General features: G+C 42.0%; 1 protein-coding gene across 4 annotated transcripts in view; it reads right to left on the reverse strand.

Moving 5' to 3' along the window:
• Positions 1–1,731: 1,731 nt before the first annotated feature.
• The window catches only part of rptor (regulatory associated protein of MTOR, complex 1), a 231,411-nt gene continuing 210,160 nt past the window's right edge, over positions 1,732–22,982 (reverse strand). For 2 of the 4 annotated variants that reach the window (XM_078265658.1, XM_078265649.1), the window contains exons 30-36: positions 22,588–22,635; positions 14,524–14,630; positions 12,373–12,500; positions 9,083–9,169; positions 6,993–7,109; positions 5,443–5,572; positions 1,732–4,694 (exon numbers count right to left, since the gene is read on the reverse strand). In XM_078265658.1, the coding sequence (XP_078121784.1) occupies positions 4,626–4,694; positions 5,443–5,572; positions 6,993–7,109; positions 9,083–9,169; positions 12,373–12,500; positions 14,524–14,630; positions 22,588–22,635 (686 nt within the window). In that variant the 3' untranslated portion in view covers positions 1,732–4,625. The remainder of the gene's footprint in view (positions 4,695–5,442; positions 5,573–6,992; positions 7,110–9,082; positions 9,170–12,372; positions 12,501–14,523; positions 14,631–22,587; positions 22,636–22,982) is intronic. The other 2 variants (XM_078265674.1, XM_078265666.1) reach the window with 1 other exon arrangement.

Genomic DNA, 22,982 nt, shown 5'->3' on the forward strand with positions numbered 1-22,982 from the left:
GTTGTATTGATTGGGGTGCAGCAGTCAGGCCCTTGAACTCTGACCTCGGCTGGCAGAGCCGCAGGTAGAGACATGAACAAGATGGGAAAATATGATTTGTGTAGCAAAGCTCATTTCCTGAAGGGAAGATAACAGTTTAGCTCAGCTACTGAAAAGTGCTTTTCACAGACAAAAATGTCAGCCTGATGGTACATGTACTTCCCATCAGAACGGGCTCAGGCGAGCCCCTGGTGAACTACCAGAACAGTCAATTTGGAGTTGAAAAAGGAGGTTGGGCTTCAATAACGGAGATTATTGGTGGAGTGCTAAACCCAAAACCTAAAATGAAAACCTAGGCATGTTCCTCAGTACATTTTGAAATAAAATGAACTGTAGTTAAATAAAATGTAATTCGAATGAGTTGACATTTCATTGGAATGCATTGAATTGTAATTGTGTATTATTACTTTACAATTTATTGGTTTATTTATATATTTAGCTCTATTCATTATTTCTGATGGCTTTATTAAATATTGAAGACAAGGTGTGACACTTTATTGCAAATTTCAGGTGGATTTTTGAAAAGTAATTTTGGTTTTAATACCAGCTGTGCATTTGCAAATTGAACAGCATGTTCCATGACTGCGACCCCATTATTAGAGTGTTAGAGTGTTGAGGTAGGGTGCAGTTATAGTACATACATCATGTTACATTTCAGACTCCTTTCAGCCCTTATCCATATCCAAGGTAGACATTCTTAAAACCTTCAGGGCTATGGCACTATACTTTATGCGCCATTTCACTTCATTTACATGACAAAGTCAACTTAATATATTTGTAAGTACTACTCAGTTGTATAATGTCTTCTGTGGGACATCACCAGTTTAGGGATAAAAGTCAGGATATTTTGGCCTCTATGCAATACCATCCCTTTAACATTTTTTCTTGTCTTAATCAAAAGCAAGAGCAATTAAAACATTAAAATCAACACAAATTTAAAGGTCCAGTGTGTAACGTGTTTACTTGTTCATTATCAAAAATCTGTGTTGCCCGTTCACAAACTTGTCCTTTTTCATGAATATTGACCCCCACCATCAATTCCAAGTATTACTTTTGGCTTGAAATTTTACATTTGCATGAACTGGGGCCATCTTGAAATACGTTAGCCGGTAAGGGACATACAGGACATACTGCTCCGCCTTTTGTGTTTTCACTGTCACATGATAAACTCACAGGTGCTGCTAATGCTGCTAATGGGTATCGTAGCTTCCCGGCCCCGGCAAGTTTGAAGAAGGAAACATGGAGGACCACATGTATTCAAAATCCAAATTTCAGGAACAGGAGTCTTCTTCTTCGCCCAGAAAAAGAATCAAGAGACCAGCGTCATCAGAAAAAAGCGTGAAGGCTACCGTAGCTGTAATACGTACTTTGAACTGCGTGGCACGAAAGAGTTGATTGCTAGATGGGGGAAATTCCCACACATTGGACCTTTAAAATACCCGGCTAAATACCTTGTCATTATTTGATATTTAAATGAAATATATAAAGACATTAAATAAAGTGTACTTGACTGTTCCCAACAGAGGCTTTAAGACTGCATTAAATGTAGTGTTGAAGAGAGAAAAGAATTCACCTTAGAGCATTGATACAGCTAGACAATATGATCACCAAAACTGGTCAAGATTACGATTTTTATAATGTGGACCAAAGACTACAGCATACTATTGTTTCGAATGCCAGAAACAGACAGAATCCGGTGTAGTATTTGGTTTATTTCATTGATTTCATCTCCTGTCTTATAAACCAGTCAGCAAAGCAGTCTAAAGTCACAGAGAGAAACCTGATTGTTTGCATTTTTCCTTTACTACTTTGTTGAAGTCTCTTGTTTTTTTTCCAGATCTAAAATCTTAAAAGTGGAAGCAGGATACTTAATAAATTTATGTGATTCGGAGCCAAAACACACGTTATTTGGGCTGAGTGGGTGAAGCAGGGCTCCGTGACGGGGTGATTGGGGGGGGGGGGGCCCCAAAGGGGCGACTGCAACGGCAGCCGCTTATGCAGACTGTGTGGTGTGTGTTCCCAGTTCACTTCCAGTCCACGAGCCCAGTCCTTCTGCGGGACAAAGCAAAGCTCTGGACAACTGATGCAGAGGGGAGAGGTGGGCGTGGCAGGAAAAAAAGAAAGGAGGGGAGGGGGCAGCTGTTGGGGTACGTTGGCGATGAAAAGGGGGCATGGCAAGAAGACTTAAGTGCAGTGGGAGCATGTGTGTGTGTGTGTGTGTGTGTGTATGTGTGTGTGAGAGAGGGTAAGGCTGTCCACATTTTTTCCCCCTCGACCTCAGAGGCTAAGGCAAACATATGGAAGAGGATCAGGGCCACACGTGACAATTTGAGTTCTGAGTTTAAAGTCAGAATTCCAACTGTTTTTCTTTTAAAGTCAATTTTTATATATATATATATATAAAAACTCAGAACTCAAATAAATGTTTTCACATGTGGCCCTAATCCTCTTCCCTACAAACAAAATGCCAGCAGAATAAAAACATAAAATTACAAAACAGAAAAAGAAAAAAAAGATTTAAAAGACTACATAAGCAAAGGCTGCAGCCCCAGAGAAGAGGCACCTCGATGGTGAGACCACACAAAAAACACAACTCATAGCCCCAGTTCTAATAAAAGAGGCATCTTTACCAAACAGCACCACAATGACATTTACGTCAACAATGTCCATGATCTCTGGCGTGACCATGCACCTGTCCATTATGCTGCAGACACGGGAGGGGGGGGGGTGGCTCATGATATACCTGAGCGAGATTTCGGATGCAGACCAAGAGTCGACACAGTGAGCATGTACAGGTACAGAGTTAGAGAAGAGTGTGACAGCTCTGATGCCACCCATGAACATGCATCTTACTTTATGCCTCCAACTTAGTGAAAACAAAAATCAGACCAAACAAGCCTGGCAGTAAAATCAAAACTCAAAGACGGTGGAAAAAAAATAAAAAAAGCTTACAGAAAATGAAAGATGGTCCAAACAGTGACCCCTGGTGTGATGAGTCACATAACCTAAACGTTCTCGAAACCTACAGTGCTGTGTGCTCAAAGGTTGCCTTGCCCTCACTGTGGGTTAGATAAACAGCCAGGGTCAACTTTGACTTATGAAGCCAGAAAAAGATAGACTGACACAGGTTATTGGGACCAGTGTGCTTGTCTGGAGCAGGTCAACAGAGTATTTGCGGAGCTTTTTTTTTTTTTCTTGCCATCTTTTGATTCCACATGGGGAGGATTTGGACATATTGATTAGCAGAAAGTCTAGTCAATTACTGGAAAATCAATTTAACTGATATCTTTCCTGTCACTGGTGTGAGCAGATGGTGTAATAACTCACCCATCTGGCTCTCTTAAGTATATAAAATGTTTGTAATGCTATACAGTGGCACCTTTGGATGCCTCAGGGCGAGTACAACTGTCTGAAGCTATTGATGCTGCCATCACCTTTCGAACTGAAGCGATACTTTCAGTCAGAAACGTCAGGGGAGGAGCTTGAAGCTGAATCATGTCAAGGTTTTTTTATTGCTTTGGAGGGCAAGGGGGCAGGTACCGCGGGCTCCCTGGAGGACGTGGTGCTAAGCTTTTACCGACGCAGCCCTCCTCTCACTGTGCTAGATAGAAGGGGATGTATCATCCTAGGGGCAATGGAGGGTTTCCCTTTTCTTTTTTTTTTTTTTTTTTTTTTACAGGCGATATGTTAAAAACAAATAAACCAACAATTAAACCAACAAAAACACCATCTCCCCCCCGAGCCGCAACAAAAAGGGGCTTGTATTGTAAATGTGACTATGTTTGGCACGCTGGGGTCAAGCAGGTGAAGCAGGAAGGAGAGTTCTAGCATGGGAGCAGGCATCTTTTTTGGACATCAGTCAAAGTCCAAGGCTATGAAGGCCCACTGTGGGGCACACATCTGTGCTATAACCCACTTGCTCTCACGCACGCACGCACACACACACACACACACACACACACACACACAAACACTCATCACGTCGATGCGTCAGGCCAGAATGAGCACAGTTCTTCCATCTCTGGGTCCGTCCCCTACAAACGTCTTGCCAGCAGTGCAGCAAAATAGCAAAGAGTCCTTTGGCTGTGAGATGCTTGTTAAAATGAGTTCATAACACACCGGGGGTCCAGCGGAGGGCCAGTCTGTGTTTTCTGCATGTGTTTTTAACAGTGTTGGTGGGGGTCAGTTGGTTCACGTAGTGATGCTTGCTGCGTGGCGAGGGCGAGCCCCCTGGTCACCGGTGGGTACCACTTCTTTTAAAATAGAACCTCTAATCTTCTGTATATGCTATTTTAAATATCACACACTCCTCAGCACAGCCAAGTCTACAATCATTAGCTTCATAATAAGAATATGAATGAACAGTGAGAAGAATAATAATAATAATAATAATAATAATAATATATCGTCGTCCGTAGCAGTCAAGCTTTTGTCAGCAGCCATCACTAGAACATTCAGGGTGGTAATTGCATATGTACAAAACGAAGACGTCATTTACATCCCGGGGCTCTGGGCTCGGGTTCAGAAGTCATATGTGGGGGATTTGGAGTTGGGTGGCGGGGGGGGGGTTGATGAATGCTGGTGTGTTATCTGAGCCTCTTCTCTGCTGAATAGATGGACATGTAGTAGTCGTTGCTGCCTACCGCCAGGTGGGGCTGCAGGGAGACAAAGAGAGAAGGCACTTCAGACTTGTTTATTACTTACTTCTTGTTTATTTCAGCTTTTTTTAAATACTGAAAACAGCTGCCTGCTAGGGCTACACCATATGAGGCAAATATGCAATATCTGATACCGTATTGTTGTATTTTAGCAGAATACTGAAAGCAGCAGAAATGCAGAACTGAGTACACTTCAATATCTGTTTACTTATTGCATGTTATATCGTTATCGCGATATTCAACAACGGTATCGGATACTGCATATCATATCGTGCGGCCCTAACAAGCGCAGCTTTAAACGCTATCATTTTGAGTTACCTCACTTAGTGTTTCCTTATACTTATTCTGCTCTACATCTCAGAAGGAAACATTGTACTTTTGACCCCATTACATTTATATGACAGCTACACTGTAGGTACTTTAGTAAGTAAGTAAACTTTATTTATAGAGTGCTTATCACGGATATTAATCACAAAGTGCTTTACATAAAACATACAAGATGATATTAAAAACACAATCATTATGACATAGTAATACATACAAAATAAAGTGCAGGCAGGTCAACTGAAAGCCTGTTTAAGATTTTTTAGAACATAACACAACATCAATTTGAAAAACGTAATGCGGTATTATAAATGACACTAAACTCACAAACTCCACAGAATGTAGAGCCATTGTGAAATGTTTGATAACTAGTGGCCCAGATGAATACTGCTGTGGTGTGTGAACAGAAGTGTTGGGTTACCCAGTGAGGATGGAAGGCCAAGCAGCTGATGGCCCCGATCCTTTGTCCCATGAAGCCGTCATAATACTTGATGTTGCTGATCACATCGCCGTTAGCGTTGTAGACCGCTATGAACTGGTTCATCGACCCGCTGGAGAGCAGAGGATAAAAGAGAGAAAAAGAGACATGACATGACGTCAATCATTCGCTGTGTGTTTACATGATAACCTATGTCTGATTGCAGGGACCCAGGATCCAGTCAGCCCAAGATTATTTGTTCTGGGAGATGGTTCAATCCTAAATGGGATGGGTCAACACATAAGAAGCTGGGTCCAGACTAGTCTAATGATAGCCAGACAGATTTTTTTAAGAGGATGGAAGAATGAAGGGTTGCCGTCAATCCAGGAGTGGGCTAGTGAGATGGCTGGGGTGGAGGCGTTTGAAAAACTAGAAAATAGGAAAAGTACCTGAGCCTTCTGGAGGGCTCCTAAGAAGCTTTGTGCTGGGGAGAGACAAGTATGATGGGCTTATGGTGTTGTCATCTAAACATATGTTTATTTGGTTTAAGGTTTATTGTCTATTTTGTTGAATGGTCTGGAATACTGTATTTACTGTACTGTCATCTTTTCCTGAATTTTGTCTGGGTGGGTGGTGATGACGGGGGGGGTCTTTATATTGCGAGTTGTATGTTGTTAAAAAAATAATAATTGTTAATCACAAAAAAAATTGTGTTGTGGTGACATGCAACCTTCTGGACGGATGTCAGGTGTATTGTCCAGTTAAATGTCGTCATCGTTCATCAAGCCAAGTAAATACATAAAGAGCGATATTTTCCTCTTCTGATTTAGACAAACGGAACAAAGTTCAGGACAGGATCTGACGTTAACATTGTGGACACTAGATTAACTTTTTCTTGGCTGGGACCTGCATCTACACAAAGATTTCTAAACAAGTGACGCTGAAATTCCTCAGACCTATTTCTACTGTTATTCTCACTTGTTATAGGTTAATGTGTGTTGCATTTTATCTATTAAACCAATGCTTAGACTGATGGACTAAATGTCTTGGGACCGCTTAGGTAGGGTTAGCGTAGTTATAGTCACGCATTGCCAGACCTTCCTCCACAGCGCTGTGGAGGAGGGTCTGGCTAGTCCACACAGCATTCCGGGATGGGAGAAAAACGTGCTCTGGTTGATTGGCATTTCCTTAAACCAATCACAATCGTTTAGGGCGGTGCTACTGATGGTGCTACAGGATGGAGCCGTGTGTACGTTCAAAAGTTGTTTTAATCGTGCAACAGAAAACAGACAGATAGTCTAGCTAGCTGTCTGGATTTACCCTGCAGAGATCTGTAGGTATAGACTAGGGTAGTTAGGGTTTCTTCTTATTGTAGGTTGTAAATGATATTGTATTATACATGTTTCCTTTTTCATCCAAACAGTATGACAGGATTTATAATGTGCAAGCTTCAAATAGCTTACCAGGGTGTCCAATTTCACATATGTGCATCATGTCTTATGATTGTACTTGTCGTTTAATAAAATTGAACATGAACATGAAAGAGAACTCACCAGGCAAACAAGTTGGCCTGTGGGTGGATGTCCAGGGCTGTTAACCCCTTCACTGTCTGCAGCACGTTGATAGAGTCCGGTGAGCGCGGTTCAAAGAATCGAACATCTCCGTTAACACTGGTGGGAAACGTCAAAGTCAGTACAGGCAAAAAAATAAATAAAAAATACAACAAAATAGTTTGTGTCATAAAAAAACTCAGGAGCAGCTCCACTCTGGATACGTGAAGAAGGTTCAGGAGACTTTGTTGACTTACACAGAAGCATTTCATGAAACCTCGATCAAGGAGAATTTAGGATCAAACATAACAGTTTAACCAGAGTGCCATCCCAAATTCTGAAATTCCTGTCTTCTTGAAGGTGTATTTAAACATCATGCTGAAGGTGTTATGTTTGGTTGAACCTTTAATGTAAAAAGGTAGGGCCATCAAATCTAACGCGCTAATAACGAGTTAACGCAAATTCCTTTTACGCCACTTATTTATTTAACGCGCGAAGACGCACGGACGTTCTGAACGGGAGTGGATGGCTAGCAGAAACAAAGCTCCTTGAGCAGAAATGGATAAAGAAAAGGCTCTTCTGAATGGCAAGTTTAGTTTCAAAGCCCTTCCAGTTAGATATCTCCATGAGAGGCACCAGTGCACTGCCCGTTCAAAACATGCCTGTTTGGAATGGGCCTCCTGTATTGCTGCTTGTAGCTTTCTACAGAACCATTGTACCCCAAAATAACTTGCCGCGCCCCCAAAGCACTTAATAACCCACCTGTAGGCCTATACTACTGACTTACTGTGTACTTGTACTTCAGAGGAAAACATAAATTGACCTGACACAATGTTGCAGATTCAGATTCTACTCACAAAATACCACCTTAAAAATATGACACATTGAACTATCCAGCATTATATTAAGAGTTGAAAATCTCAACCTTGAAACCCATTGTGCTGAGTGATAGTGCCTCTCTTTTTACTTTAATTAAACATTTGAAAGCAGAACTTGCACTGTGGGGTTACAGGTGTTTTTATATGGCATTAGTAAAGCACCTCCTGAATGTGTGTGTTTTTTTTAATGAATCTCAACCTGTAACACATGTTGCAGGTTTAATCGGTCGCGGTTCAGCTGCGGCTCATGTAGAGATTTAACGTGTGCGCTTTTTTCGTGTAGCAGTCACACATCGTGGCAGTTTTAGGTGACGTGGCCCGGGCGTTAGAAGCAGGGAACACGGCTGAGTGGCGCGCAGAACGGCTGGAGAAATTTGTGCAACAAAACAACGTGCTGGAGCGCCCCAGAGAACCTGTGAACACAGGTTGCAGCGCGGCTCAATCAGTCGCGACTCGGCTGCCGAGCATCTAGAGACTCAGCTTGTCCCCCATTTCATCATTTGCATGTAGGGTAAGATAGCAATGAGTTTTTGGTAAGACACCTGTAGCCGGTGAACCGCAATCAATTAGCCCTGTAGGGATTCAGCAACTCCCCGCCCCCCGCTGCTGTACTGAGCATGTGTGGGGACACACAGAGATATCCCGACTTATAGATAGATGTACCGTCAATGTGAACTGAGTTGCCAACCAAGTAGAATACCACTTAAGCATTAAAAACTTGAAAAATATCCCTTTTAAAGTACATTTAGAACAGATAAAAAAAGTGTGATTATTCCCGAGTTAACTATGGACAATCCTGCGATTAGTCGCGATTAAACATTTTAATCGATTGAAGGCTCTAAAAAAATGTATTGCAGGGGCCGTAAACACATGTGCTTACCTAGATCATGAACCCAAACACCTGAGCACAGACTGAAAACAATGTCAGCCTACTGCAGCCTACTGCAGAAGAGCCTAACCTTAGGTGTGTGTGTATAAAGGTTAAGTGCGTTTGTGTGTATGTGCGCGTGTGTGTTACGTGTCCCGTCATCTGCGGGGACATAGAGTAGAACTACTCCTCTGCCTGAGACAGCTTATGACCTGCTGCTGTTATGTCGGACACTGACCTGAATGAAATCGGGGTACCACTGTCTCAACTCGCACAGCATGAGTACGTCAGCTGACAAGTTCTAACACAGTTTTTGTGATTTGTAACAGACAGAGGCAAGAGCGTACCTGACACTGATAATGTGTCCGTCTGTTTCCTTCTGTAGATGAGCTTTGACCACCCAGGCTCCGTGCTCCCTGTAGGTCATCACCCGACTGCAGAAACACACAACACACAACCAATGTCAGCTGAGGGAGCGTTAAATGGTGTGTTTCTCCGCTGACAGGAAACACAGAAAAATAACATCAGCAGCTCCTGTATGTTCAAAGCCTAAAAAGCAGATATACAACCATTATAAAGCCAAAGTAGGGTGTTGATGTTTTTAAAGGCAAACTTAAAACCTACCTTTTTAGTCAGGTCTTTTAATAAACAACTTATTTATTCCTTTTCTTTATTTATCTACTTATGGTCTATTTTTCATTTATTTATACGTGGTTTGTTTTAGTAAGTCGAATCAGTTTTATACATTTTTTAGTTGTTTTTATTCTACAGATTTATGTATATTTATGGATTGTTTTTAACAATCTACAGGTTATATACTTATTAGCCACTGTTTAGAGCTTTTTTTTATTAATTAATATGTATAAGTATCTTTTGGTTTTTAAGTGTCATGCCTCTAGTGCAGTGTTTCTCAAATGGGGGTTTTCGACTATTTTCAACCTATTCTTGCCTTTGGCTACTGCCTTCCTTCTTTCTACCATCTTTTTTCAAAGGTTTTGTCTTCTTTTTTTTTTTTTTACAGTTTTTGTCTCCTTTTCTCATCAGCATTTAAATGTTTTTTTCAGTTACAAGGCTGTTGTTTAGTAAATCTATCGCTGACAGCGCTGTACTGTTATAGACCTTTTTTCTACCAAAAATGATTAGCGCTGGTCAGGGGGTACATGGCTTAAAGAAACAATTCAAAAGGGGTACATTATTGAAAAAAGTTTGAGGACCACTGCTCTTGTGTTTCCACACTTATGATGGCGTTTCCTCAGCCCGGTTCCTGTTTGTAATGAATTCATTTTTGGTGATTGGGCTGGGGGAGTGTATATATATATATATATATGTGTGTGTGTGTGTGTGGGGGAGAGGATATTGTACGAAGCACATTTACATGTATGAAAAGTTCTATATAAATATAATGTGATTGATGAATGGATGCATCATAAAACCATCCACTGACATTCAATACGTGGGGAAAAACACAGGAACAAGGTGGCACCCACGCTTGTAGATTGGTTCAAACCAAAATGGTTGACATGGAAAAGCTGACAGACCGACTTAAGATGGACGTATTTGATGAATGTCGGAAAGGATGGATTGATTTTATTAGCCCACATAGATCAGATTTGACGTATTAATGGAATATTCACTGTAACATAACCCACACGGTTTCTTTGCCACACACCTTTTTCTCTTGCTTTCTTTTTTCTTCTTTGTATGATTAACTTAAACTGCATTGTTTTAATTGTTTAAAACAATATACAGAAATATCTACAGAAAGAGTAACATGTATTATACTCTGTACCGTGTTGACTTGGTAGTTCAATAAAAAAAGCAATATAAAAAGAAAAAGGAAAATACAAAAACAGTATTATTACATTATTGTTATTATTATTTTTTTTGCTGTGAGGAGCAGATGAACCAATGATAATTATTATTTTAGGACACACAAAGAAACGATGGCTTAAAGTTGAGGACTGGAATCACCTGGATAGATTTATAGAAGTTTTATTTTGGAATAATGGAGTCTGTATATTATTTTAAACTGATTAAACAGTGTCTATCATTGTCTGAAATTTAAAAAAAGAAAAGAAGTAAAAAGAAACCAGCAGTCTGAAATACAAAAGCCTGTCTCTTTCTGCTGTAACATGCAATACAAGTGAAACGCCACTGGGTGGCATCATGCGACTATGAAAAGTCTCCTGGAGAGACTGAGGTTGCATTAGAGCTGAAAACAAAACCCCTACAATCAAAAAAATTTTTTAGGACAGAGCTGTACCGAAATACCCACTACCCATAATGCACTCTATTAAACTTGGTCAGATATATCCTGACTACAGGCGTGACAGGAAGTGCATTTGATCTCCCTCCCTACACCGTTCTTTTCAACCTGGACCCTATGTTCCTATGTTTTTGTGTCTAAGTGACTGATGGGAACAACAATCTTTGACATTGGTCCAGTATTAAGCAAGACTGCTGCAGTCGGCAGCGGAGAAACAAGCTACAATGTAAGTTAATTGTCCAGCTGGTATTTACCTTCACAAAAGTGCTCGTTTTGCCACCGACAGGGTCAGATTAATATTCTAAGTGTCTGACAACATTATGGAAAGGATTTCTAAGGAGGCCAACCTTTCTGTTAAAGAGTAAGATCCTTTTTTTTAACATAAAAACATCTGCGAAATTACGTTTGCTAAAGCCACCAGACTCCATGTAAATAAAAAGTAATTTTAGCATCGTAAAATACACTTCATTCAAAGTCGACAGAAACTAAATAAAACTATGAAAAGCCGTTTTGGTTCATCTTTTCACTTCTCCAACCATCACAACTCTAGTTTCGGTTGAAATAAACACATAGTTTACCGATTTACATGTGAAAATATGTTGGCTCTATACACTACTATTAAATTAGCTTTACCTAAAGATTTATGGCCCACTTCATGGTTTAACCCCCCCCCCCCTTTGGGACTGAAATTAAAATGAAGTTTAACCAACCGGGGGGATACGTTGCCACCAGGGTCCACTAAAAGAGGTGGCAACGCCAAAGGGAGATTTACAGCACGCTATAATTATTAAGTATAGATTAGAGAAGTGAATAATGTAGGACTGTGTAGGAGTTAATGCCCACAGAAAGTGCTGCGTGTGATCTTCAATGTATTTAAATAGCAGTCAGACAGCAGAAGAAAAAAGAGAAGTGGGAATTTAAACTGTAAATAAATAATCATTTTAACCTTCTCTGGGATTAGGATTGGGCATCGAGAACCAGTTCCAACTTGGGATCGTTTAAAAAATGAATCGTTTCAAATCTGATTATCAGTTCCAAATTTAACGCACGCAAGTTTTGGTTTCTGTGGCGGCCACCGTGCTTCTGGGTGCTTGTTGTGTTGCAGCCACGGGGCACAGTAAGCGGCGCTCTAAAGTGTGGCTTTATTTTACGGTGACAAATCCCGGTAAAACTGTAAATCACAAAATAAACTGTTCCTCTTATCTGTGAAATTAGCATGTGATCCGTTTCAACTCCACCCCTCAAACAATCCGAATCGAGAATCGATAAGAACTGGAATTGGAATCAGAATTGTTAAAATCAAAACGATGTCCAACCCTATCTGTGATAAGACAACGGCGAGGTCAGACTGCCAGAGAGTGTGTGTTTTACCATTCATTTGGACCCATCCTCCTGTCGAATACGCGTACAGATCCGTCACCCAGACCGGCAACGATGAGCGAACGCTGTGAATCGCAGGAGAGGCTGGTCACACAGCTGTCTGCTCCTGTTGGGATGTCCTGGTGGACACACAAACACAAAAATACCCCATTAAAAGGCTTGTAAAGCAAGCTATGCCGAGGCACCGCTGTCAAAACAACACTCATTTCACATTAAACCTTCTTTGAAATCATCAATCATGTGCTCCGTTGAGTGTTGGCTCATTCAAAGTTGCACTCAGACATCAATATGCAGCCACAGGCGAGTCTGGGCCATTTGTACTTGTATTAAGTTCATTCATCAAGACCATGATTAGCACACCAAGGACCATTAAATGTGTAAAAACTAGAATTACCGCCTCGCGGTTGTATGCCTCCGCCAACCAGTCAAGTTGCAGTTTACATCCATGTCTGTCCAGACTGATATCATATACTGTATGTAGTGATGGAAGAAAAAAAAAACGTGCACAGCAGTGCTTCTCTCCTGAGTGTGCCAGCTGGTGCAGGGTGAACCACAGTAAACCAAAAAAAATAAAAAAAATCACTTCACAAAAATTACTTCTTTTGGGACGTACCGTGGCGCAGCTGGTGGAATATCCAGCATTGACTTGAATGGCTGCGATTGCTCGCAGGCACGCCTGGTGGGAAATATCGGTAGGGTAGCCATCCACAGATACAGTTAATCCTAAGGATCCACTGTGCCACATGTATGTTTAACATTAAAAAAGGATTTATAAAATCAAGCCAACAATTATTATTTTAATAGCTTAGTATTCCATGGCCAAAAAAGGACTGTGTTAAGGCTTTAGGCAGCCCGCACGTTATTGCAACTTAATTTTATACAATATATGTAATATGATCTGTCTTTCTCAGTTAATGGGTCCTTGGCATAAAAAACCGTGAAGAACCCTATATTAAAGAATAGAAGGTAATATACAAAAATACTTAATGTTACATTACAAAAGTTGGAGGAGGTGAATACCCAAACAGACACCCAGAACACCCATCTTAATAAGGGAGGGAAAGGGATTCAAGTGGCTCAACTACACCTACATATGAGGTTACCTGCAGCCACAGAGAGACAATGCAGGTTAGATATAGACATAAGTTACACAAGTATGTCTAATGCCTCATTCAACCCATGTGGCTCCAAGGAGTTGAGAGTATATAATTATATCCAATATGCTCTCCTTTTCAATTACTGATTTCTGATATTGCCACCCCCTAGGGTTAGGAGTGACTCCCTCAAAACCTATGAGGCAGCAGACCGTGGTTTCTTTTTTTGTAATGTCTCACAGCAGCGTAATCCATGTTTTCTTGTAGCTGCTCTATATTCAGCTATTCTCAATTTAAGATGACGCTTAGTTTGGCCTATGTATATAAAGCCACATGGACATACAATTAAAGAACTCTCTGATTATATTTTTTACATACATTACGTTCCACTTCCGGGATTTCTCCGGTGCTGCCGGAAGCTTTCTTTGTGTTGACATTAGCTAAACTGTAGTTTTTCACCTCAGCTATATTGGGCAGCTATAACCATGCTGTGTGTTAAGTTGAATGCAACAGTAACACTGGCATACTAACATGCATAAAAGTGCATACACTAACGCATGCAATTTCTAGCACGTTCACTTGTTAACATTAGCACGTTAGCATTAAAGTTACAATCTCGAAGATCTCCGTTTCAAGCGGTAATTGCAGTGTGTGTTTTTGGATCGCACTTTCAATTGTTTTTGACGTTTCATCGGCTATAGTAACCGTTTACTCGCAACGCTAGCAGAGACCGGGAGCAATTGAAATAATGTTTACCTGTTTTAGTAACAGCATTATTGGCAACATTTCAGTGAGTTTTGGAAACAGAACATGGACGTAATCCCCAACTCCAGAACACTTTTAGGAGTAGTGTAGGTGCTTATATCTGGACCCCTCCTTCAAACATAAGACCGTCAGACTGTCTTTACAAACACACAGCCTGAATGCCAAATGTCTCACCAGCTAATAAAACGTTACAAAATGCAATCACAGCACAAAGTTCCAGGTGTAATCACTGTGGGCTTTTGGAGAAAACCAGACATACAAGCAAATTCACTGAGTACAATACCTGGACCTTCATCTCCCTGTCCGTGTCCCAGATCCGGACCACTCGGACATCTCCAGACGTCATAAGGAGCCCCGTCTCCTGCTCCCAGTCCACGACCATGCCTGCACCTACAACACAGGATGACACAGCAGGTATAATGCTGAGCATGCACGCATTAACACACGTGAACACGTGCACTCCATAAAACATGCACCAGTACTGACGTCACATCATTCAATTCAAACAAAACAGAAGGAAAGAGTTTCTTTTTTTTTTATGATTGTTGAATTTTTCAGTTTTATTTGCTTTGTATGTTTGATGCTTATGCTAAGCACTTCGAATTGCCTTTGTCTGAATTGTGCTATAATATAAATGAATTGCCTTGCCTTTTGAAAAAAAAAAAAAAAAGGTTTGATAGCCCAGTATCTGACATATGAGTATAAAATATTAAGTTACAGAAAATAACTTGTACAAAATACTGTATGTGAACTGCAGTTTTTATTTACTGTTACTGAACAGTAGTGAAGTTTTTATTTATGAGTGGACCCTAACGTTTCTAAACCCACACAAACACAGCTGTTAAACACAACGAGCATGTGTCGAGTTCTCTGATACACAGCACACGCAATCTGTTGGAGGTTTCAGAGGGCTCTTGCTGCCTCATGTAGCAAGTCAAATGACAGATTAGTGAAACAGCTTCCTGCACCACTGTGGAACTACTACATACACCATAAAGGAATGAACAAAACCATAAACTGCTTTCTGCAGAGACTGCGGGTACATGAGCAAAACATTTCATCAAGTCTGTGTTTTTTTAAATTTAAGTTTCACATTTCTTAACGTATAAATATACACTTCATGCTGATGGAGGCATGGTTTAGCATTTTGCATCCTTCCCTTCCCGCCAAGGCGTTATGGAATATGCAGACACTGACCCTGGAACAGAGCCCGTCAGCACATTCTGGCTTAGATGAGTCAAATGGCACTGGAGTGAGAAAGTGAGGAGTGAAGAAGCTGAAGACAGCATGTTGGCAGTCACAGCAGTAATCAAGCGAGCGGTGCCATGTCAGCCACACTTGCCCTGCTGGCTCAGTGATGCCTGGCTGCAGCCTGAAGGCGCCAGTACGCTTCAAACAAAGTGCATTTGGCCAGGTGTGTACAGATGAGAATGTGCAGCAGGGTTTGAACTTCAGCTCCCTGTTTTCGCTCTTCACACAATCTCTTTCATTTGAACCGTACAACAGAGTGCAACACCATGAATGCCTTTCAAGAGAGACCGTCTGACGGTATGCACCCTTATCCCTATTTGTAGGATTCAACACGTCTTGCGCCCCCCTCTATAGGTGAAGACCAACTGCAGGTTATCAAATCACGCAACAATGCCTCTGCCACTTTTCACTCCTTGCTGTGGACCTGTTAACACTCGCAAGCCATAGAGTGGCTGGGTTGTTCGCAAAACATTGTGTAAATAAGCAACCTACAACATCCTCCAACAATTTGAAAGCCTTAGGAACAGTTTGACGAAAATAATCCTTACTGAAGTTGCACTTACAAGCTTGTTACGGAGCTTTGACAGCATCTACCGGTCTTTGAAGCCTTAACTTTTTGGGGGGGACGCTTTCATTGAGAGTCGGTAATAGAGAGATGACAGTAGTAGATGACTCAAGTACTGTACTTAAGTACAAATTTGAGGTACTTGCACTTTACTTGAGTATTTTCTTTTCATGCCACTTTCTACTTCTACTCCGCTACATTTCAGAGAGAAATATTCTACTTTTTACTGCACTACATTAATCTGACAGCTTTAGTTACTAGTTACTTTACAAATTAAGATGTTTGCAGTTTATAAAATATGACTTAGCTTTAAGTACATGTACATGTTCCTGAATATACTTCAATATTTTTACTTAAGTAACTTTCAATGCAGGACTTTTACTTGTGATAGAGTAATTTCTTTTTTTTTACTTCTTCAACCACTAAACAAAAGGTCCCTGGCCGGACGCGAACCGAGAATGTTGCTGTTCATGGTCAGACTTTTGTCAAATTCGCAAACAGTAGGTGGACCTCAAGTTAAAATTATTTTGTGGCTACACAGTTGTGAAAAGTATAATTCCGGCTTAACTGGGACATCAGCAGCACTTAGAGATCCACATTTCCCACAAGTAACGGAGCTGAGAAGAGTGCTGTTGCTATTTTGATAATGGATGTTTATATGATGAAGGAGAAGGCATAAAGGGGCAGGCAGGGACTCCAGAAAGCAGAATGCACTCTGTCTTTCTCTCACAAGGATGCTTTTACCACAGAAGCTACAGAAACGGCATCCTTCTCTCTCCTCTTGAAACTCATCATGCCATGCTTCATTTCCTCGCTCTCTTCTCCTCCATCTTCTCTCTTAGTCACTTCCTCCTCCTATTTCTTCACAATCAATAACCATATCTGGCTGACCATCCTATGTCACCACTTTGCTTTGTACATTCACTCAATTCTTTCACCCAGCGTCCTTTCATCCTAATGATGAAAACAGCATCCTTTTCACTCATCACGCCATGCTAATAGTGCGCTCCATTAAACCCGGAACTTGGAGCTGGGAATGATGTCACAGCCGAGTTGAATGCGTTCCATTTACAAGTCAGATTTTACTTTGTTTTCATTAGCTCTAGCCGGGTTAGCCATTATTAGCAATACCATTTGATAACAACGCATATGCATACAAACAGCGTAACATGATGTCCACAGATAGCAGTTGGACAGGACTGTGTGTACGACTGATTTAGTGAGACACAAATAAGACAGAAGTGCTAATAACTTTATGTTATTACAGCTTTCACTACTGTTGATGCACGGGGCAGCCATGTTGGATTTTGAGCTTGGGGTCCTGCAAGGTTGTCCGACTTCCAAACTCGGAAATCCGAGGTCAAAGTCGGAAACACGCCCCCTGAACTTGGAATTCAGACCTCCGAGTACAAATTGAACGCACCATTAATATACTCGCTTTCTTCCTTCTTCTTCTCTCTTAGTCACTTCCTCCTCCTGTTTTTTTTACAATCAATAACCATCTCCGGCTGACCATCTTATGTCACCCCAGTGCTTCATCCTTTCATCCTAATTGGCTCCTTACACACAATTTGGAGTTGAAGAGAGAAGGATAAGGACTCATTACTTCTTACTACTTCTCTTGCCTCACAGAACCATAGTGAACCTGTGCATTCTTTGTGATACTGTCCCACTGCGCATCTCCTCTGTATTGCTCTTTTATGAGTCGTGACTTAATTTTCTTCCACGAAACAATCTCTGACGGGGCTTTTTACTGTTCTACTTGGCTCGAGTTGTCAGGAAATTCCAAGCCCCATGTGGCGGCTTCACATCCTCCACTGTGACATCATACTGTTCGCTCAGGCGTCACGACGTCACACTGCCGGTAGCAAGGGCTCGTGTGTGTGTGTGTGTGTGTGTGTGTGTGTGTGTGTGCTCAGTCAGTGACATGTTCACAGTGGCACGCTCGATGCTGGCTCGTTTCAGAGGCTGTGAGGAGAGAGGAGGCATTCCCTTTGAAGCTGGCAGCTCTGTGATGATGAAATCTGGGTTACAATGAGAGGGGTGGGGAACGGAAGATTCCCACACAACACACAAAAGCGTGTGCATGCATTTCCTCTGAAATAAGGAGCAAACATGCCACCAAACCTTCGTACGATTTAGATACATCATTATTTTATACTTTCCCTGTGTCCTCTCAAGATGGGAAATCATGTGTGGATAAAATATACAGTGCATGAGAAAAGATCCCCACAACAACAGTGCTAATAAAATGCTGTAGTCGACCCCCGTTCCTTACACTCTGAGCGATGCGTCCAGTTTTTCTGAGCTGGAACACTACCTGGCCCCATGTTTGCTGAGCGGTACTTTGATTAAACAAAGGAAATAAAGAAGGTCTTAACTTTGCTAAAGTGTCCCCTTAAGACAGGGCCTCAAACTGTAGGATAATGCTGGTGTATTAGAGCCATTAGGCCATTGTTTCGGTGATGACAATTTACTCAAGTAATTGCTGACATCTCGTGATTCTGCGACATTATTAAACAGAAAGCAAACGAGACAAAAAATCCCTGAGCAAATCCCTGAGAACGCCCAGGTGACTTTGATTGGAAGAAAAAACTAACAAAAACAAGGGCAAAAGGTATGGTTTTCATTATGAAATCATACCCTTCATCAATGCAATTCAATATACTTTACTTTCAAATATTTGTGTGACAGACAGTTCTATTTCTTCACAGTTTTCTCTTAGCAAAAGACTTCCACTAACTCTGTTCAGAATGAAAAATCACAGTGCTAGCTTGGCTACCCCCATCCTGCAACCCTCGCCTTGCAGGTCGTGGTGGTCCGTCCAAAGTCCCGTACCACTTATTTCCTGGTTTGACTTTGACCTACTTTGCTTACCGTGGTTGTGCACACTGTTTTCCTGTGTAATTAGGGACTATAAAACATATTTGGTGTGCTCACTTTCGGTTTTACCTTCTTGCTTGCCTGTCTGATTCTCTGACTGCCTGTTCCTTGCTTCCTTATTCGAGCCATGAGCCATGTCCCCAGATATCAGCTAATACTTTAGTGAGTACAATGTTTTCAAAACCAGTAGAAGAGATGGGCAAAAGTACAAAAAAAAATCCAAGTTGTAATGAATGTTACAAATGAAATTACAATTATCCTTTGGGTAATAAAGCAGGACCCGTCATAAGGCCCCTGCCATCAGTTGATACTGTGCTTTAAATGGTGGATGGTCCATTTATATAGCCCAAACCCGTTGACACAGAGTAAACCTGGGGCTTTCTGGGCCCTGAAGTTACAGGGGCCAGGCAAGTTGCCCCCTTTTGCCCAGTTCAGCCTTTCCATCCCTCTCTGGCTCTCCATTCAGCCACACACTTCCTCTCACCCTAAACTCACTTCCTCCCAACTCTTTCCCTTGTTACTGTATCTTCTTTCCTTCTTCTCCACTTCAGGTGACTGAATCCTCCCTGACTTCAATTGCTGGGAGTTCAGGGTGTCAGAGCTCACAGATCTGCAACCATAAACCCGAACCTTGACTTTTGTCTCACACAGTCAATGCTCTGCTGCTCAAAATGGGATACAATTCTGCCTTAGAGGGAACCTTTGTGGGCATGAGCGGGTCTTAGTTACCCACACAGAAATCACTATGGACATAGAGATGTGAGAAGAAAAGGCCAGGAGCAAAGGAGTGTGGGCAATGTTTTATCAGCTGTAAATCTCACTGCCTTACAGGGGTGGAGGTATAGATAGCTTCGATATAAATTCTCTCTTTAAGCCTGGCCTCTTTCCCAAACGTCTTGAGATCAAATGATCTCCCTCAGTAACAATATCAAAAACAGTAATAGTATTGTTCGCAGAATGGCTTTTCCCTTGTTGAGTCTTTGACAAGGGAAAAAACTACTTTTAACACCACTAACAGTCGGGCTGCCAGCAGTTGTGGTAAAGCTTCTTGTTCCAGTGCCAGTATGCCGAGGCAACCTAACCTAATTTGTGATATACTTATCAATGCCTTTGCAAAAATACCTTTGTTTCACTCCTCTATTCTCTCTGGAGAAGACGCCGTCCTCTGCAATCTTATTCTGCGCTATTATCTCCAATGATGGACTAGCTCTCCCACACACTGCAGCTCATTAAACCAGTGCAGCGGCCTTCCTGGTTGTTCTTCCCCTCAGTGTTTTCCCCTCTCTTCCCTTCATCGTGTTTGCTCTGTAAAGATCCTCCAGGACTCTGGTAATAAACCGTCTCCAGGATTACCGGGGACTTGCCCTTGACAGACAAGACCTCTGTTCACACAAAGGCGTGGAACTCTCCGGTCGCCTCGCCATCTACTCCGCAAAGTTCACGCTGAATTGTCTATTTTACAAATACTAGTTGTGCGTCGAGTGAGTCGCTCATCAGGATCAGGAAATCAACTTGCCAGTCTCCTGCTGACTATGCTAACCACCTGTCGACTCTGCTAGCCTGGGCTAGCTAGCAAGCTGGACAGTCAGGTTTTCAGATTTAAACATCAGAGTTTCATATGCACAAGTGAACCAAACTCTGGAAGCCCTAGCTAGGCAACAATAGTATCAAGTTTTCACAGGGTTGTGGTTCTGCTGTGACCTAATAACTCAATCCTAATAGTTTTACATATCCTGCTTTCCTGCTATAACTGCACTTCTCCAACAACATACTGTATATGGGAATGTAGGTTTCTGTCACTGTCTACATGGTGTTATTTGACCTACAGTATACTGAAACTCCTTGCTTTGCATCCCAGTAAAAGCTGCAGACAAAACAAGTGAGTCTGCCTTGAGGATTTCTGTCTCATTCTTCTGAAACTTCTAAGTCATGTGCCTCTTTCAAACTCCACAGCAAGTCCCAGGTTCTGGATTTAGCAAGTTCGCAGAGCCTCGATGTTGACAAAGCACCAGGCAGTACAGTCAAATGTAGAACAGGACACAGCGTCTGCCTCCCTAAAGCCAAGGAGGAGAGGGCTGCCCTACTTTAACTTATGCAGCCAAACGAAAAGCGACGAAGACAACAGGAAGAAAACATCACTAATCTTGGGCAACTGCAGGGATATGAATGAGTAGAGGGAGGGGACGGAGGTAAATGAAGAAGGGGGAAAAACAAGTAATCTGTAAGAGATGTGAAGTCTGTGTGCTGCTCTGTGCAGTAGCCTCAGGAATAGTTTCTCCAGTCTGTGCCAGCCACGCTCCCCCTTATTTCACTGGTTCTCCTGGAGTTTAACAGGCTAATCCCTCTGACGAGACAAACTGGGTGACTCCATGCTATTAAAATCATACAGCACCGACACTCTCCCAATTAAAGTGACACCTTTGGGACAAGCTTAAATGAGTGTATGTTTTCTTTTTTAATGGGTGACAGAAGCCATTTTGAGGTGAATATGAGTCATTGGTGCAGTGCCTGTTAGAAGAGAGACCTTGGACTCACCAAACGCCAAAAGCTATTTTCTGGTTGTTTGAATAAGCATCTATTTAAATAAAGTTTTTGTATGTGGATTAAAGCCAACATTTTCTCCACATGTTAAAGTGTGCTTTCAAACAAACAAGTATGCAAGGTTTCGATGTATGTGATCAAGGAGCCATTGTTTCAAAAATAAAGGAAGAATTTCGAGTGATAACCCTGCCCTCGTTATCATTGTAAACTGCATACAGCATGTGTTGTACTGTATTTATATGAGTTATTAGTAATAGCAACTGTGTCCAACTTGTTGAACAGGCTATGTTAGCACTTGTAGAAACACATTACCCATACATTCATCTTTTGTGATGACTGCCGGGGATAAAGCAGCTTATGTCGACGAAGTTTTTATTTCCGGGATTGTTCCGGAGCCGCCGGAAATACGGCCAGCTGTTCATCACCTTAAGCTTTCTTTGTGTTGGAATTTTAAACTCCAGTCGATTTCTGACTATGGTTAACTGCTCCTCACATTTCTGCAGGGTAAATCCAGACAGCTAGCTAGACTATCTGTCCAATCTGAGTTGCAGTTCTGTTGCACGACTAAAACAACTTTTGAACGTACACGTTCCACCAAAACAAGTTCCTTCCCGAGGCTATTTTGCAGCGGCACCGCGGCTCCGTCCGGTTCACTAATAAAAAACAGTACAGAAGCCTGGGGAAGGGATGAGCCAGGACAGGTTGTGCAGGGACTGGTGTGTGTGAGAGTTTATGTGTGTGTGTGTGTGTGTGTGTGTGTGTGTGCCATCGTCTCCTTCAGAAATGTTCACAGTCTTGTAGCAACAACCTACAGAGGTAGAGAGGTTTATGACTGGTTTCACGATTGAGATTGGTTTAAAAAAATGCCAATAAACCAGAGCATGTTTTTCTCCCATCCCAGAATGCTGTGTGTGCTGCGCTGTGGAGGAAGGTCTGGCAATGCGAGACTAGGGATAAAGTGATGGAGCATTACCGGACAAATAAAAGGATGAGGGGTGGGGGTGGTAGTCAGGAAGATAAAAGAAAACAAAAAAAAAGGCACGCTGCAGGCTGTTTAGTGCCGCACCTTGGGAGTGAGGGAGTAGAGAAGAGAATGGCGACACTCACCTCCTTGCTTACTTCTGTCAAGATAGATGGAGACCCTCCTGGCCAGACCTGTGAGCAGAGGGGGGCAGGGTGAAAGGAGTGCAGGAATGTGCAACAAAGCAAGCAACACATTAGCAAGGACCCCCTCCCTGTGCATGCAAACGCATACACACTTAAAAAGTATGACTTTGTGAGTATACTCCACATGCATTCAAACAGCAGAGGGAGAAACAAGGCTGCCGTTTCCCAGCGTGGCGTCTCCCAAATGACTAACAGTGATATGCCGGAATCAAAGAGGGAGCGAGGCTGGAAGAGAGACTGAGAGAGAGAGCGGCGTGAGCTGAAATGCTGCCTCTGCATTACAAACAGGGGCTGTGGAGGCTGCACAGGGTCCCCAAACTCCAAGCCTGCAGGAC

Source organism: Sander vitreus, chromosome 2, assembly GCF_031162955.1.
Source record: "Sander vitreus isolate 19-12246 chromosome 2, sanVit1, whole genome shotgun sequence".
Lineage (NCBI taxonomy): Eukaryota > Metazoa > Chordata > Actinopteri > Perciformes > Percidae > Sander > Sander vitreus.